Consider the following 17,781-nt stretch of genomic DNA (forward strand, 5'->3'; position numbering starts at 1 on the left):
CTGCATGAGAAAGGTTAAGGGGCTAAAGGCTTTCCTCTGCCTACATCCCCCAGAATGCTTTATGGTTCTGAATCAAAGCTCTGTGAAATTACTGAACATTCTATCGTATTTACTATTGATATTAAAATATATATCATTTATTGCCCAGCCCTAACACACAGGTGGACTATTTGCTAATTAGGTGTCTTCTGACGGTAACTTTAGAATCCCATTTAAGTGTGAGACAGAAACTAAACGCAAATGGATGCCACACCATTTTTAATCACAATTTTACCATTTTTATTTATTAGCTCACATTTTTTTTAAATCTGTGTACGCCTTTTCTTCCACTTTATGACTTTACACGACTCCAAGTTGGTTTATCACATAAAGACACTAAAATACAATAAAGCTTGTGGTTGTACCGTAGCAAAAATGTGAAAAGATTCAAGGGATGTGAATACTTTTTTAAGAGAATGTATGATTACAAACCCGAACAACAACAGAACTGAATTATTTGGGCTCAAGAGTGGCCTGTTGAATAATTTACAAGAAAGAGCTATTGCAAAACTACAAGTCAGTCAACAGTGTTTAGGCTGAAGCACCCATCTTAGTATTGACTTGCGAGAAGATGAAAAGATCAGCAGCACCAATTTGGTAATATTTTATTGCCAGGGCATTCTTTGATAAAAATGCCAACATGCCATGTTACTCTTATTCCCTCATAACTTTTTCTCTCTTTAAACTAAATAAATCCATGCAAAATAAAACTCTTACTCTGAGGCGTTGGAATTGGATGATGTTGTTGCAGAGCTTGTGGCGTTCCGGTTTGAGAGATCCAACACACCATCTATTAAAAAGCAAAAATATTTCATAAATATAAAACTGTATGGAGTCAAGTTTATTTTGATTCAAAGTATTTCAACCTCCAAAAGCTTTTCACACCTGTTCGGTTCACTGTGAGATCCAGAGGAGCATCTGATGTTTCTGGCACCAGAGATGAGGGTCTTGTAACTCCATTTGTTGTGGTACGGAGCAGGCACTTGGATGTATACTCCTCAGCAAACTTATGTATCATCTTCTTCATCAGTTCATGAGCAACTAAAGGTATTTTGGGATCACAATCCAGGGTCACATCTGAAATGCAAAGAGAGGAGATCGAGATGAAAGTTAAAATGAACTCAAATTTGAGTTGTTTGCTCAAAGATGAGCTCGTAAACGCAACTTGAAGCTCGTACAAACACAGGAATTTGCCTGTAAGCATATCTCAGTACATTAATATTCAAACAATAAAGCTTAGGAAAAAAGAAGAACACTACTTTTAAAAAGGTGGTGTAGTGTAGAGTATTAAAAATGTTCTCTCATTTTCTTATGAACAAAAAAGGCAAAAGGTAGTATAACTAAAGTACTGCCCTTTTATGTTCTCTACTAGACACATAAAATCCAAATATAAACACACAACCTGTTCCTTGCTAGATCCAAAGTACAAGATGTTTTATCTGTTTATTTTTTTTACAACTTTTGTGTTGCTGACATCAGCAAGTAAACAAAAATTTTTCCTCAACTTATTCCTCAAATTTTGACAAAGACTAGGTGAAGCATCAGCATGTGTTGTTGGTTTTAATTAGGCAAAGATTAACTAATTTCACGACAAAATGCATACACTGGAACATGGTTGACACAAAGTAACATGTTGCACTTTTTGTTGGAGCCAGAGATTTGCAGAAGAGATAGATATGCTGACTTCATTTCAAATATCAAACATAAAACAGTCCAAACTATTGATGAAATTTGTGCCCAATCAGGTAGTTTCAGGCCTTACATCCTGATCAGACTGGTATCTACTCTAAAGACAATAATAACAGCTAGTACCTACTGCTGTGGTGTGTCCAGAGTCAGACTGTCATGCAAAACCGTACAGCGACGAAGAACACTTCAGTTTGAAGTGGGAGCATTATTTCCAACTTAGCAACGTTGACAATGTATTTATCAATTTTTAAGACACCTCCAGCGACATCGTGTTTTGTGTGCGGAGGAGCGATAAGAAACGGCAGAGAACAGACTCGAGGTGCCTCACCGCTGGGGGCGCTCATGATCCTAGATATTGTGACTGCACAACTGCAGAGTAAGAGACAGCAAGCTAGCCATGGAGCTAGCCACAGTAAATAAGTAAAGTACAGCAACATATTTTTCTTCTCTCTTCCGACGTCAACATGAAAGACTACATTTCTACACTTAAACAGTTTTCTAAAGTGGATTTTCAATTGAAGCAGGAGATGATAACTAAAGGAAGACCAACACCGGAGCTGAAAGTTTTGCTTCGAGACAGTTTGATGATTCTCAGAGTATAAAAGACATGCCGAGGATAGACTTGGCTTTGGATGAACGGATATTTTTGTGCAGAATTAGCGGTGTATGGATTTCATTGAAACGTAAAGGTAAGACGGCAATAAGATGTTTTTGTTTAGTTTTTTAATTAAATGTGCGTTTTGTGGGCTACAGTTAATGTTTAAATAATTTTGTAAAGTAGAAGCGGTAGCTAATCTACCACAGCAATTATTTATTAATAAAACATTAAGCCTAAAATGTACCACAACAACAAACTAAATGTTGTGTTCTGTGTGCAAAATTCTTGAATGTTTTTTGGTGTTAAATCCTAAAACATGAAGTGGCATTGTTGTCAGTTGTTATGGCAATGAGTCTGCGTAACTTGGCGAATACAGATCACTTTGCTGTTGATCATAGCACGAAATTAATACCTACATGTTTAAGTTTCACTGAGTTAACACGGCCATGAATGACGCGTAAAAGATTAGTCTTTTTGCCCCCCAGTGATGTATGCATGCGCGAAATTTCCGTAGGTCCAATAACATGGATGGTGTCTAAGTCAAAAGTCAGTGCCTCACCAACAATGAACCTCAACGCACGTCACTGATGCCAATATATCCTATATATCAAAATACAAGATATATATTTCAAAATACATTTTACTGACCTGTGATGTAGAAAAGATGAGACACAGTTGAGCATCTAACGCATAGACATAATATAAGAATAGACGCCTCATGGACCGCTCTCGCCTATTGTCGCTGACGAGATTTAGGGCGACCATCTTGGAGCGGTCCACCACTCCACTCAGCTTATGTGTTTAGCAGGCAAAATGATGTATCAGCGCATTTAATCGATCATAACACGTCTTTTTGTTACTGGAAACCATATTCAAACATCTATCAAAGCTACATTTATAAAAAATTTAATTATTTAAGTATGTTATTATTTAAGTAGTACATAGTTCAGCATATGTAAATATGCTTAGTGGCTATAACAGTAGAATAGGAATGGAATATTCTGATTCGATGTATGAAGAGCATATTACAAATCACACAGCCGTTCATAATTTATTTAATAAATTATTTAGTAATATCAATACATATTTATATAACTATACAAACACAAATAAATAACGGTTGACGGTGTTGTCAGTTTTTCTTTGCAAAAAGCTGAAGCTCAGTCAAATTGGATGGGAAGTCTTTGTGAGCTCTCCTGACATAACTGTTCATTTGATTTAGGTATGGGATTTGACTGGGCCATTTTTAAATCATGGCTGTATGCTTAGGCATACGATGGTGTTTAAAAGTTACAACATAAATCTGGGTCTTCTTCTTCTTCACCATAGTCTTTTCTTCCCAAACAGCAAGTTGGTACACTACCGCCACCAGCTGGTCAGTCTGTGTAACCTTTAAATCAGTTGATCTTGGCTTATCAAGATCAACATTTTCTAGATGTTAAATATTCCACAAAATGAGCAGATAAAAGATGTACAACATGCCAGTTTAAACTTTGAACTATTTGCAAAACGACTGAGCTCTGCAGCATTAAAACATGGATGAAACTGTAACTACAGTAATCATAGCACTTCTTCTCTTCAGTGTTTCTGTCGGTTTCTGGTGGTGCAGCTCTGTGCTGCCTTCAGGAGAATGGGACATCAGAGTATTATCCATAAAACTTCACCCACATGGCATTTATTGTTCAAACCAGGGCTTTCAGTGGAAAAACAAAAGTTCCATATCCTTTTAATGCCATACAAATATGAGACAGAAACATGGATAATATCTTTATATAGACCTGTCTATTGTTTTATAGATTAATAGTTTTACTGAACAGAAATTACAAAGAACAAATCTGGTTCTTAATCAAATCCTAATGAGTCAAATTGAAAGTGTCATGGAGTCATCAGCCTCATGACATTAACACTGACATAAAAATAATATTGAATAAATAAATATATCAAATCTAATTAAAAACAAAAATAAGTGATCAGTTCTTTACTGTTATGTCTGTAAGATATATTTATTCTCAGTATTAGATATGGTCTTAAACCCATGGCACTTCAACAATATTATTTTACCTTTTATCTGGAAATAGTCTGTTTATTCTTGCCATACAGTCCTCTGTATTAATTCTTGCTCGAAAGGTCTTGCCATACCAGTTTATTCTTCTGTATTTACTTTGGTTTCTTAGTTTATTCTTGCATTTTGTTCTTCATTTCCATTTAGTTTCCTTTGATTAGTATTATCCTCTCTTGGTTTATTGCTATGTCCACTTTAGTTTCTTTCCTGTTGCTAGATTTATTTTATCGTTTATTGACCGTCTGTAATCTTCATTCATCACCTGCTAATTGTCATGTGTCTCACATCATGTGTTGATTTTTTCACTGTTCAGCGTCGGATTCTCTGTTTTTATGCAATAATTCACGTCTAGTTCGTTGCTCCGTTTTATGTCCCGCTTCTCCTATTTCAGAGTTTTGCACAATGTGCACCTTGGTTTTTATTTTTACCCCGTATGGTGCAGGGCGGTCGGGAAGCGTATCGATGGGGAGAAGGCAGACTAACATAAACCTTTCAAAACAACGGAAACAATTTCTGCATTCTGATTGTTGAAATTTAAAAGTGTTGTGGTACCGTAGTCCTATCACCCCCGTTTCATACCGGACCACTTACAGCTCCGGTGTTAACGCTATAAAATGAACCCTACGAAATACAGTTTTAGGAAGTTGCTCAAAGTCCAAACTGGTATTGTTGTGATTGTAAGGTGTAAAGTTTACCTTCGACCAAACGCCCCCCAAAGGAATCCCAGCGCCCCCCTTTTGTAAAAATGTCTGCCAACTTCCTGTCTTGTCCTTTTTCTTCTAGCCATACCCAGCGCCACTTGTTTTTAATTCCTTTCGCAAGTAAACGTGTTCCTTTCCCGGGTGAGACAAACTCCCATCTTCTTTCATATCGCATTTGATTTAACCACCGAACCGAACGCATGCGCTTCTTTTCTACAAACCGTTGGTCAGCCATTGGTCAAGAACACGGGAGCTAGAACTCTGATTGGCAGACATCTTTGTAGACGGAGCTCTTTAAGCCCGGAGACTACAGTTGAGAAGGTCCTCGCTGCAGCAAACAGAAAGGGGCGGGGATGGACCACTGTCAGCCCCTTACCTTATTTGAAAATGGGATCATTGCACTCCGGAAGTGAAGGGGGCGCTATTTCCTATATTATCCGTGGTCTCTTGTTTTAATTTTCTTTCTAAATCTGTGATATAGCTTCATCTTTAGGAAGGAGTTTCTCTCTCAGCATGTATTTGAACTTCTCTCTTTTATTTACTTCTGTGCAGCTCACAGTTTTTAACAATTTCCGTTGCTTTCTGTGTACTTCTAAATCTGCTCCTTTTTCGCATCTTCTCGGGCCTGCTACTGCCTCTAGTGGCGTGGGGGTGGTAGCACAACTAATATAAATACATTACTAAGTCAGAATACCAGTCTTTATTATTTATTATTAATTCTGGCATTACTGGAACCGCAAAAGATAAAGTCCCTCACAAAACACCATACTTTTTAATTTTCTTAAGGAAGTAGAGCTCATTAAATGACATAAACAAGATCTGAAAGAGGTTCTTTGGCAAATTTTAAATACCTTGGATAATTCCTGGACAGTCAGCTCAATTTTGCTGAAAACACTGGCTACATTTTTAAGAAACATCACTTTATCTTTTAAGAAGACCCAGTGATCTTGGGGTTACCTAACAAGTGCAACTCTGTCAAAACCTCTAGTTAGTTAGAAGTAACATTAGCTAACATTACCTCTAGTTAAGCAAAGTTAACATTTTAACAATGAGTTAAAATGTTACAACTTAAAAGTGCTTTAGCTTTTCATCTCCTCGGCTGGTTTGGTCACATGAGCTGCAGACTAACAGACAATCTTTTAAGAATACTTGGAATAGCAGGAAAAATTGTAGGTAAATAGTGGTGAAACCAAAATCAACTCTGTCTAAACTGTTTAGAGCATCCATCCTCTTTTCTTCCTCAGTTTGAGCTCATGAAGGCGTTACTGTGTTCCTCTGGTAAATATAGAACATCTATTAGACGTCATTCACTGACAGTGCAATAATTATTCTTAGCCAAATTAAATGATAACATTTACCTGCAAAATGCTATGTGTTTACTTGATGCACTAAATGTTTATATTATGATTCTATTAATTAGTTTTATTTTATTGTTTTAGAGTCAAAGAAAATTTTCCACCTTGGAAGACTAAATAGTTTAACCATATTTTTTCCTATATATAGGACTCTACCAACAAAACAAAAATGTGGGTTATTGCTTGTTTAACAGTCCTGGTTATTCATCTGTGAACCTAATTAATTTGTTTGTTATTGACTTTTGCTCAATTAAATTTTTTATGCATACATTGTATATGGTATTTCTATTGTTGTTGATAATGTTGTTTTTCATCTCTTATTTCTTTTCTTCCTCCTATAAGTGATGGAGATACATAGATATTATTTATAATGTATAAAGGTGTTGTTTATGTCACCTAATTAGCTCTACATCCTGAAGAAAAATATGGTATTTTAGAAGATAATTTGTCTTTCACGTTGCCAGTAATGGCGAAATTAATAGTAAATAATAAAGATTTTGTGGTATTCTCGTTTAGTGACATAATTATATTAGTTGTGTTACCACCCCCACGCCACTAGAGGCAGTGGCAGGCCCAAAAAGATGCAACTAAAGCATATTTAGAAGTACACAGAAAGCTACGGAATTTGTTAAAAGCTGTGAGCTGCGCTGAAGTAAATAAAAAAGAAAAGTTGAAGTACATGCTGAGAGTGAAACTCCTTCCTAAAGATGAAGCTATATCAGATTTCAAAAGAAAATTTAAACGGGAGAACGCGGATAATATAGGAAATAGCGCCCCCTTCACTTCCGGATTGCAATGGTCCCATTTCCAAATAAGGCAAGAGGCTGACAGTGGTCCGTCCCCGCCCCTTTCTGTTTGCTGCAGCGAGGTGTACTTGCTACAGTTTGGTTGAGGCGGACCGTTTGGTCAAAAGCCGGAAATCCGGCCCCCGGCCGGAGCTCTTTAAGCCCTGGACATGTTTTTAAAAGAGCGACTTGCAACTTTCTCTAGTTTATTGGAGACTTTGGTGACAAAACTAGAAAGCACTGATAGTACTGCAGTTACAGTGAGCAGCGAGAGCAGCTACAACCTCCGAAATTTGAGGTGGACCTTGGGCGGAGAGGCTGCTATTGCATTACTTACATAAATACAAACCAATGATTTATTCCTTTCCATTTTGTGCAACCAAACAAGAGAACAAGTACACAAATAGAGGTTTTACATTATTGTACATCTTGTTGATTTAATGAGACACAAAAGCTCAGAATTGCTAAAAGGTAGGTTACATCTGTAACTTTCACCATGTGTGGCAGCAATGATTGAACTTGGGGCCATCTGGAAAACTCTGACTTTCCAAGTTAGATTTTCAACTTCAGGGGACATTCTTGTTACACTTCAGACCACAAATTCAGAAAAGATGACTTTTACATAAAAAATAACAGCGTATGCCAGTTTCTGAATTATTCTTGTCATTTATAAGGCTTTGTCCTACACTAATTTATTAGCCAGACAAAGTTAGATTTCTGTGACATTAAAATAAATTCCCTTTGCTCAAAACCAGGACATTATATTCCATTGACATAGGGTTACAAAATAGCCCCATATTGTGATTACTGATGCTAATATTTATCTATATATGTATTTTCAATAATAATTTTTGTAATTGGTCTTTATCTAGGGAACACATTTAAAGAATTTATTTATCTGATATTTTCAGCTTCAGATCATTTCTATTGGTCACACTCAGCATACATCAAAAAAGATCCATACATGTTCGTTTTTTTTTTTGTTTTTTTTTTAAGGCCAAACCAGACAAACACATTCAATAATAGACTGACCTTTCTTGTGAAACACAGCTTGAAGGAACTTGTGTGCTGATTGGCTGCTCTCAGAGATGGTTGAGGTCTGACAAGGAGAGTAATCAGAAGGGGAGGAGAGAGGCGACGCAGCTGCGGGAACTTGGTCCTACATGGAGGAAAAATAATCAGTTACCTTATTGGTTCTTCATTCAAATCTTAGATTACTGTATTTTCTGCACTATAAGGCACATCGGATTATAAGGCGCACCTTCAATGAATGGCCTATTTTAAAACTTTTTTCATATATAAGGTGCATAGAATAGACGCTTCAGTTTGGGTTGCCAATTTGTTCCGTACTCTATTATTACACATCCACATTTGTAAAGAAGTGGTCCCCGAGTGCTTTATATAGTAGTCTGCCCCAGTCGTTGTTTCACTCATGGTGTTGGTGTTGCGATATTGTGCCCAACTGCTTTCTGGGTAACACAAACCAACCGACACGCTGCCGCCGCAGTCTCCGTCTCTCTTCCCTCGCCCCTCTGGCTTTAAATGTATTATCAAACTTTATTAACAAACCAGCGTTCTGACAACTATCCCAGCATGCACCGCGCACTTCTTCTATGGGGAAAAAAAAAGTCGGCGGCTGCTTACCTTAGTTGCTAGACCTGTTGTGGCTCAATATTGGTTCATATATAAGGCGCACCGGGTTATAAGGCGCACTGTCGGCTTTTGAGGAAATTGAAGGTATTTAGGTGCGCCTTATAGTGCGGAAAATACGGTATACTGTGTGAGAAATTGTGCATTTGACAATGTCATCAAAAATCCTTACATTGAGTTTGTCCAGTGGCAGATTACAGAACGAACATGTTGAGAGGCTTGCCTCTGCTGACCAGTCATCCAACTCATCAGGTTCACAGTCTGTAAAACATATCAAAAACTCTACAGTTCCTCAAATACAGCTTGACCCATTCTGGGTAACACATGATAGATCTATTTCTTTGGCATCTTGTTTACAACCTTTTCACCTTTCACAGCAGAAATCAACATGCATTTTTTTAGCTATTGAGAAATTAAACTGTGGATTTAAAGTGAGACCCAACAAAAGTGGTAGGTACAAAAATCAAATGACACTGGGAACAGCAGAATGTGCAACAAGCAAACTTCATATTCACTGAGAGATTCAACATAACTTGCAGATCTTAATTTTGCAACAGCTGTGTAACTTCCAGTCAAATTTCCCCTGAACTGCTGGCAGGCAACACTGCTATCCTAATTCAAAAGTACATGGCGTTTCAGTTGCTATGACATAATGCTATAAATAATTACTGTTACGGAGAAAGATTAAATAAAACCTACTCAGTAACATACAACAACAACTTGGTATGGGATGACAGAAACCACCACTAGATTATTTCAAAATGTAGATCTCTAGTTCGATACCTTAAAACCTTGTCCACCAAAGTCACTTAGATTGATTAAAAATGGCTAATCAATAAATTCATTTTTCTGGACTGTGGGGAAGTTTTTCTGATTAAATTGATTACTTTTTGCGCACGCCCTGACCTCAAAGTCAATCCCATATTTACTAACATATTTCCAGTGTCTCAAAATTATTTCCTGTCCAACAGTAACTCTGACAATGGTGGATGTTGTACATTTCATTATATTTTCTGACTTGCAACACACAATGACTGTTACTAATCTGTTTTCAATCTGAAGCATCAGTGTTTTTGTAGCAGTAGCCTTTTAGTATAAACTCAAAAAAGGTTCATATGTCCCAGTACAGCAAAAAAGAAAAAAACAGCTTGACCTGCCAACAATTACAGATTTTTCTTATAAACGGCTGTCAAGTTTTATAAGATCACAATGCATCTTAATTGTTCCAATCCCAGTGACTAATAGCCGTGAAACAAAACAAACTTGTTTTAACTGCACAAGGTTGTGCTATAAAATAAAAATGTTTAGACCACTGATGTCCAAACTACTAAATTAACTAAACAAAACAATCGATCCCTTTTCATTTAAAATTCCATTTAACTGTTTTTCAGTTCTCTCTCATGATAGAACAAAAAGAGACAGTGGCTGATTTTCAAACCTTGTGGAGGTAGGTAAGACTGATGGATAAAATCGGTTTCATATTCAAAATTTTGGCTGAAAGACTAGCGCACTCCTAGTTCTATGGCATTAACCTAGTGAAAAAAAGTTCCAAAAATATGTTACATTTTGACATTAATAAATTTACAGTCAGACTCATGACTTCAAGCATGCTCTAAAAATCTATATATTTATTAAGGTCGGCTGTTTTGGAATAATTATATAGCATGTAGTGTATTGTGTTAGGTTATGGATGAAATTTAAATACATTAGGTATATTTTTTTTGTCCATAGAGGACATTTTACATTCCCTAATAAGCATCTAAAACTAATATTTCTTAATGCATTGATAACTATTTTCATAAAGCATACAGGTTTTAAGTTGCATGTATTTTTTCAGCAAATATCAGCACAAACTGAATATCAGTTTTTGAAGGGCTGTCCTATTTCCCTGTACAATAAATTAATTACCTGAATAAAAATGGTTAAGTGACAGAGGAATGTGGACATGTTAGAGGTAGGAATAAACCCAGGAAATAGGATTTAGCATAAATGTTGAGTTAAAATGTTGAAACAAAACAATACCGCAGTGACTATGATCTACTGGACATATGTTATCTGCATACAAGTGTGATTGAGTGAAAATATGTCAATGCAGGAAATGCATAGGTGGAATGCACAGGTGTTGGTGTTAGGGCAAGGTCCTGCTGTTTTGAGGGCCATATTGTGAAATAAACAACTAGTAATATTACATTTGTGCTTTAAATGCTGCAACACTTAAAACAGGTCAACTAGTTCATGACTGAGTCAAAGATCGTTTGTATCGTTTGTTTAAAACCTGAGTGAACCTCCTTCCAGAAAAAATTTAAAAATCAACAGCTGGCACCTCAAAATAGTCATAAAAAGTTTTTAAGTTTTTAAGTCAAGTTTCAAATGTCAGAAGGTACCTTTGTACTCCACAAGGTCTCAGTGCGTTTAAAAACAGGCACACTCATCAGGTTGACAGTCTGCTTGCTATAATGCAATGACCAAAACACTTCGAGTATAAAGTATTAATAACCTACCCACAAATAAATTAAGGTCTCTCAGCAGCATTGGGCCATAAATTCCCACCAGAATACTTTCAAACCCTGCAAGACAAAAAGTAACAAACTGTCACTTATATAAAAATTATATTCTGGAGTTCAATTACGGTCCTAATCGCGTTATTTGTTAACGTAAATCCATACAAGGCCTAAGAAAAAAACTTATAACCATGCCGATGCGGTTTGTTCAAAACTCAACTGCAACAATAAATATATTCAAATGTTAGTAAGACCTTTATATCATCGTATAGATTGAGTGGCAGATATTGGGTTAGGTCCTTATTTTCATGTCAGACAATAAACCTTATCTACCGTTGGCTTGGACTAAGTTAGCATAATCTTGACACAACCGGATTTCTGAGGCAGTAACATGAAAAGAGGTACAACATGGCGCTAAATTGATAAAAGTCGTTAACTTGAGCCATCTACAGGGCTTTATTCCCCTGATGTGACATTAGCTTTCTCTGCGTATCAACAAAACCCCTCCCATAAAGGTTAGCTGAAACCTAAACCTAGCCTAGCTTCGCGTTAGCATAGCCGATATATATGAACGTGTCAGTAAACAAACACGGAAAACGTCATTACTACATTATAAATGTGTTATTATAACACGCCGTGATATATGTGTGAAGTTGTCCAACTGACACGGAAATGCCTAAAAAAACAAACACCGGCTAACAGCTAGCTGGCAAAGCTTGGACAAAGGAGCTAACACGCAAGCTAGTTGCTACAGTTATAAACTACCTACAGTACCGACAGCAACCAGCAAGCTACTAGTTAGCAAGGCAGCTTAGGTCGGAGCAGCGCTCTTTATTGGCGGCTAAAGCTAGCCAAAACAACTGAGTTGTTTTTGAAAAACTAAAACATGATAGGATTTCATACCAACGAAGTGTATCAGTCTATGTCGCCAGGAATCAAGTTCCCGCCGAAACCCTTTCCTTTCTACCATGCATCTGGTGCATTGCACGGCCGCCATTCTCTCAATCCCTACCCCCTCTCTCCCTCTCTCTCTCTGCTGAGAAGAGACGGGATGAGACTGCCACACAAATGTTCCACCGGCAGCTTACCACTAGAGGGAGCTGAGATAATGATAAACAGCCACACAACTTCACAGAGCTTTGCAAAATATGTTTACATTACATTTATCCATCGACTTTACCTGCTTATGCCTGCAGGGTCACGGGGTGATGGCGCCTATCCAGAGCGGTCAAAGTGTTTACACATATTGAATTTTTCTATATTTTGCCATATTGAAACTAAATTCTTCAGTGTGTTTTGTTGGGAAACATAACATAGCGCGTAAATACGCAGGGGAGGGAAAAAGAAAAAAGTAATCTTGTTTTTTACACATAGAAATCTGAAAGCTTTTGTCAGCCCTCATATTCAACCCATTTGATCTAAAGCCTTTAAATAATCCAGAGCAAGCACATTTTAGCCACAAAGTAAATATTAGTTTTAAAAAAAGAGTCCAGCTGTGTTCTTCTCCATATAAGTACAGCTTCTGTGAATACCCTGGATGCATAGTTGACATAGTGGCACAAAATGGTGACAGCATCATGACATGGGGAGGCTTCTCTTCGGCATGGACAGAGAACCTGCTCATAACCTGCAAAAATCATGAGACCTGTTGCTGAGGTTGCAGTTGCAGCTTGTTGGTATTCTCCAACAAGCTGCTCACAATAGTTTTCTGGAATCTTGTCCCATTTCTCCCAAGAAAACTGAGTCAACTGTATTTTAGTTTTGCACAAATATTGAAAACATTTACTTTCTTCTTAATCATTAAATGTACTTTATCATTAAATGTTTATATTAGCGGTTCTCAACGCGGGCGGTACCGCCCCCTGGGGGGCGTTCAGAGGATGGCAGGGGCGCTGGCGGAAATTTTTACAAAAGGGGGGCGCTGGGAGTCCTTTGGGGGGTGTTCGGTCGAAGGTAAACTTTACACCTTATATGCAACAATGCCAGTTTAGACTTTGAGCCACTTGGTCAAACTGTATTGTGTAACATTAAATCATGCTTGGTTGCAACTGTATCGATGGCAGCTCTTCTTCTATTCCAGTGTTCCTCAACCTGTTTTGGGCCAGCGCCCCCCTAGCCTTTATCCAGGTCCCTCACTGACCCCCACCAAAGAATTTGCAGGCTACCTTGCACTGACCATTATTTTATCATTAAGTTTACTATCACTATTGTAGATGTTTTGATTTTTATGCTTGTTTCTGTATTTATCAACAAAAATAATTTCCCAGAGAACAAAAAGTCATGGGAATAGAAATTATTTTTACATAAATAAAAAACAATATCTCATATTGCGATACTATCTCAATATAATATTAAGATTTTTTTTTTCTCTCATCAGAGTGGCATAAATGGTCTTCCCTAGACACCCCTGTACTTCCTGATGGTGTTCTCAGGCTTTCAAACTTCCCCATGTCCTTCAATGGTCATTACAGCCAAACACATTTTTTACTTTGATCAGATCACAGGACTTCAGAATACGAGACCTTTTTAGTAATCATTTTATGATGCCTTGTAGAGTAATGATTTTTTTTCTCTCTGAGTGACCAGATAAGGACACACTCTTACTTGATTTAGCCAGCGTCGTCACATTTTAGGGGATTGTGCTGTGCATATTTAGAACAAAACTTGTTCCTCTGTGGGACAGAGACTCCATCTCATTCCTGAATAATATGATATCTTAGGAAATGTTTGAATACGTGAACATTGGACCTTCAAGCTTCCGGAAGTTGTACCCGAGAGTATACCAAACATGTTAAAGTCCACAGCTCTGATCCTGTGGACCTTAACACGTATGATATTTGGATAACATACGTGTCTTTTTAAAGAAAAACATAAAGCAGTCCATTAGAAGAACAGTATGTGATTAATTTTTGACTGTATAATTTGATAAAGAAATGGTAAGCCATGTATAGGTGGAGCCACATGAGGGCAGTAGGGTACTTTCTGAGCATGTTGACCAAATGTGGGATCTTGTATTAAAATATGGGGGATTACCATTGGGCTGTGGACATTCGCTCAAATAATACATATCCCACCATGATTAATGTTACTGTAATCCAGCACTTTATTAAGATGATATTTATTTTCATGCATTCATGGTTGGCTTGCCAACAGGAAAGTACAGCCCAACACCCAAATGGGTCTAAAAGGCCTGGCTTGAGTTGTGTGTCTGTTTGCCTAAATAATTTGTAATTGCTTGGGAATCTCATAGGATTAAACAGCACCAAAACACTTTATGCACTTAAATCATGGGTTTAAATGTATGCTTAATGGTCCGAAGGGAAATGGAAAGCATGCAAAATTACAATTGTTGATGGATTTCTGTTATTTGCGCCATTCAATGAAAAACTTAGAGAAATAATTTTTAAATGAAAACACTTTTCCAGTGTAGATCTCCAGGCTCCTGATGCAAATTACCCGAGCTTTGCATTTATTCAAAGACAATCCATAAAAAGTGTGTGAATTTACAACTGTGACTTTCATGGTGGGTGTGGAAGTGATTAACTGGGGGACAGAGGCCAGGAGGCTGATTAGAGAGCACACAGATATAAGGTGCTTTGGAGGGCAGTAAGACACATGTGATTGAATGTAGAGCATGGCGAAGGCAGCAAGTGTCACAGGCCCAGGTGGTATTCATTGTCACGGTGACTTAAGGCGCTGTCGCTGTGGAGATGATGATGAAAGACTGCAGTCTGGTGGACGGAGCGTGACCAACAGCATTCAGCCCACTATGCCCTAAGGAGAACAATGATTGTGTCCAGACTGGGTCACAATAATAACGCAAAGACTTTAAGATGGCAGCCAAGATTGCTGAGCAGTTCCAGAGCGCCGCCTACCACTCCCATCTGTCATTATTATAAACTCTCAATCTCTCAGGAGTAAAAATGACGAGATCCAAGCACAAGTAAAGTTCTCATCAGACTGTAAGAATATTTGTGTGATTGCCCTAATGGAGACTTGGTTGACAGCTGATGATCAGAGCCAGGATTGTGAGACTGATAGATACGGCCAACCAATTTGGCTTAATTGAGATGGACAGCTTACTGTTAAATCACAAGGACAGGGTGTGGGGTTGTCTGGCAACTCACAATAATATACCAATGTCAGCTCAAGGAAGTCTTTCAGCTCCCCTGACGATGAACTCCGTTGTGTTTCTGTTGGTCTCTTTTTTCCCCTAAAAGAAATTCCAGATATTCAAAATATCCCAGGATAAATATGGTCAACACAACAGCTGCTCTTACAGACCTTGTACAGAACTTGTAAAGCATTCTTCCGCATTTTTAATAGGACATTTTATTTCTTGTTGCCCGAAGAAGTCCCCAGCTCTTTTATCAGTATGCTAAACAAAACATGGACAAATTCTATGGCACTATTAGAGAATCACATATAATGGATCCATGGGGCTCTTTGGAGCATAAATGTGTTCTTCTTGCTCCGGACTACCAGAGAAAAAAAAACAGTGTGCAATGAAATTGCCGTGTGGATAGAAGAGCTATCAAAGTATTCATTAGTAGTTTCTACAGCACAATCTGGAAAGCATTTCAAGACTCTTAATAATTTGGATAAGCTGACTTTCACTGCGTCAAGTTACATTATTTTCTGTGAAAAATACCATTTCCCCCTACAAAATGATTAGAGTATACCCAACTAAGTCATTAAAGCTGCTTTGAATCAAAAACAAAAACATTGGCTTTCAAATAGGGAGATATGAATCAATACTGGATTGCTCAAAAGAAAGTAAAGATGGTCAAAATTAGATACAAAATTAATGTTCAAGATTATCTTAGAAGGGTTTACTCTCACAAAGTCTGAAGGATTGTTTGGCGTTCAGATTACTAAAAAGGGTTCTTTGACCTCAATAAGTCTGATCAAGTTCTTGCAGTAGAGAGAAATTAATTTTGCACAAATCCATTGAACAGACAGATAGAGAAGAGGGAACTATTGGAAATGTTGCAGAGCTAAACTGACCCTATTTAGTTTGCTTGTTAGGGAAAGAAAGGGGTTAAAGATGCCACTGCAAAATTGTTGAATCTTGTTCTATGGCATCTAGAAGGCATGAAAACACATGCTTGTGTGTGTTTTATTGACTTTTATTTACTTCTCTCCAGCCACATCTAACCCAGCATCCTGACTGATCTCTCTGTATGTCTTTGGCACCATTTTTTAAGCCACTCAACTGACTCCCCTCAGAGATCTGTGTTGTCACCCATTCTGCTTATGATTTACACTAACACGATTCTGAGACATAGCTAGTTGAGATTTATCGCTATATCTGTAATTGTTGGCCTTTTGCAGAACAAGGAGGTGGGTTGTAGTTTCGTTTTTGAACAGTTCATTCAGTGGTGCAACAACTTACACTTGCAGATAGAGGTTTCTGTAACAGAAGAGTTATTGATAGATTTTTGAAGAAATCAGCCCACAATTGTACCAACTCTGGTACAGTGGAAGAGAATATCAGCTAGTACAAGTTCTGGATGATAAACTAATCTTGATGTTAGAAGGCGCATCATCGTCAGGGCGAAGTCAAGTCAATATGCGTTTTCGTGACATTCGTTTTTTGCACACACCCTTCAAAGGTCCACAAAACACATCAAGCCGATGTCGGTAGACGTCATGGTTTACAGGAGTATAGTAAACACAGCTGAAGTCATGGCAGAAAGTTTGAAGCAGGAGGAAATAATGATTGATGATCTGTCATGTCAACCAGTATTGGCGATGCTTACACGTTGTCTGGAGACACAGAAAAAGAAATGCTATTCTAGTGCACACTGACAGACGAAACAGCCACATGTCAAACCGTTTCTAATGCCTAATGCTGATGCTGAATACTTCAAAATTTTCATAAGAAATGTTGATGAAACAAGACAGATCCTTAAAGATTTGATGTTCTCTGCACACTGAGTTCAGGATTCTACTATCAGAAATGAGATTTACTGATGTGCAAGGAACAAGCGCAAACCAGTAGTTGACCTCTTTTATTTCTTCAGCTGTTGGGTTTTAAATTATTTTAGAGAAGTTGCATCTTACCTGGAGTTAGTAATTTTGTAAATGTTTTTTTGTGGGGAGTAGAGCAGTTCTTGTGAGTGTTGGTTCTTGTGTGTAGATTTTGTGGTCTCTGTTGTATATGAATTACTATTACCACTAAAGGACAATAAATGTAATTAAATTTAACATGAGCTTTTTGCACTTAAGGCATACGTGTCTAGAAATGATGCATGCAAGCATGTGAATGGCATAACAATGATGTCTACCTTCAATTCTGACTGGGTATGTACCGAGCAATCAGGAAACCAGCAGCAGCAGCTTAGCACTGAGGTGGTGGTCCCACCGCTCCTTCTGCAGCAGCCCAGAGGAACTTTTAA

The 17,781-nt window shown here is 37.7% G+C and overlaps 1 protein-coding gene across 2 annotated transcripts in view; it reads right to left on the reverse strand.

Moving 5' to 3' along the window:
- lcorl (ligand dependent nuclear receptor corepressor-like) overlaps window positions 1-12,438 on the reverse strand; it is a 28,966-nt gene extending 16,528 nt beyond the window's left edge. Inside the window, exons 1-6 of one of the 2 annotated variants that reach the window (XM_008413050.3) lie at window positions 12,284-12,426; window positions 11,381-11,446; window positions 9,052-9,140; window positions 8,262-8,388; window positions 925-1,116; window positions 757-829 (exon numbers count right to left, since the gene is read on the reverse strand). In XM_008413050.3, coding sequence (XP_008411272.1) covers window positions 757-829; window positions 925-1,116; window positions 8,262-8,388; window positions 9,052-9,140; window positions 11,381-11,446; window positions 12,284-12,377 — 641 coding nt within the window. In that variant the 5' untranslated portion in view covers window positions 12,378-12,426. Of the gene's footprint in view, window positions 1-756; window positions 830-924; window positions 1,117-8,261; window positions 8,389-9,051; window positions 9,141-11,380; window positions 11,447-12,283 lie in introns of both variants that reach the window. The other variant, XM_008413060.3, reaches the window with a different exon arrangement.
- Between the last annotated feature and the right edge of the window lie 5,343 nt (window positions 12,439-17,781).

The sequence above is a fragment of the Poecilia reticulata genome, chromosome 1 (genome assembly GCF_904066995.2).
Source record: "Poecilia reticulata chromosome 1, P_reticulata-male-v2, whole genome shotgun sequence".
Classification (NCBI taxonomy): Eukaryota; Metazoa; Chordata; class Actinopteri; order Cyprinodontiformes; family Poeciliidae; genus Poecilia; species Poecilia reticulata.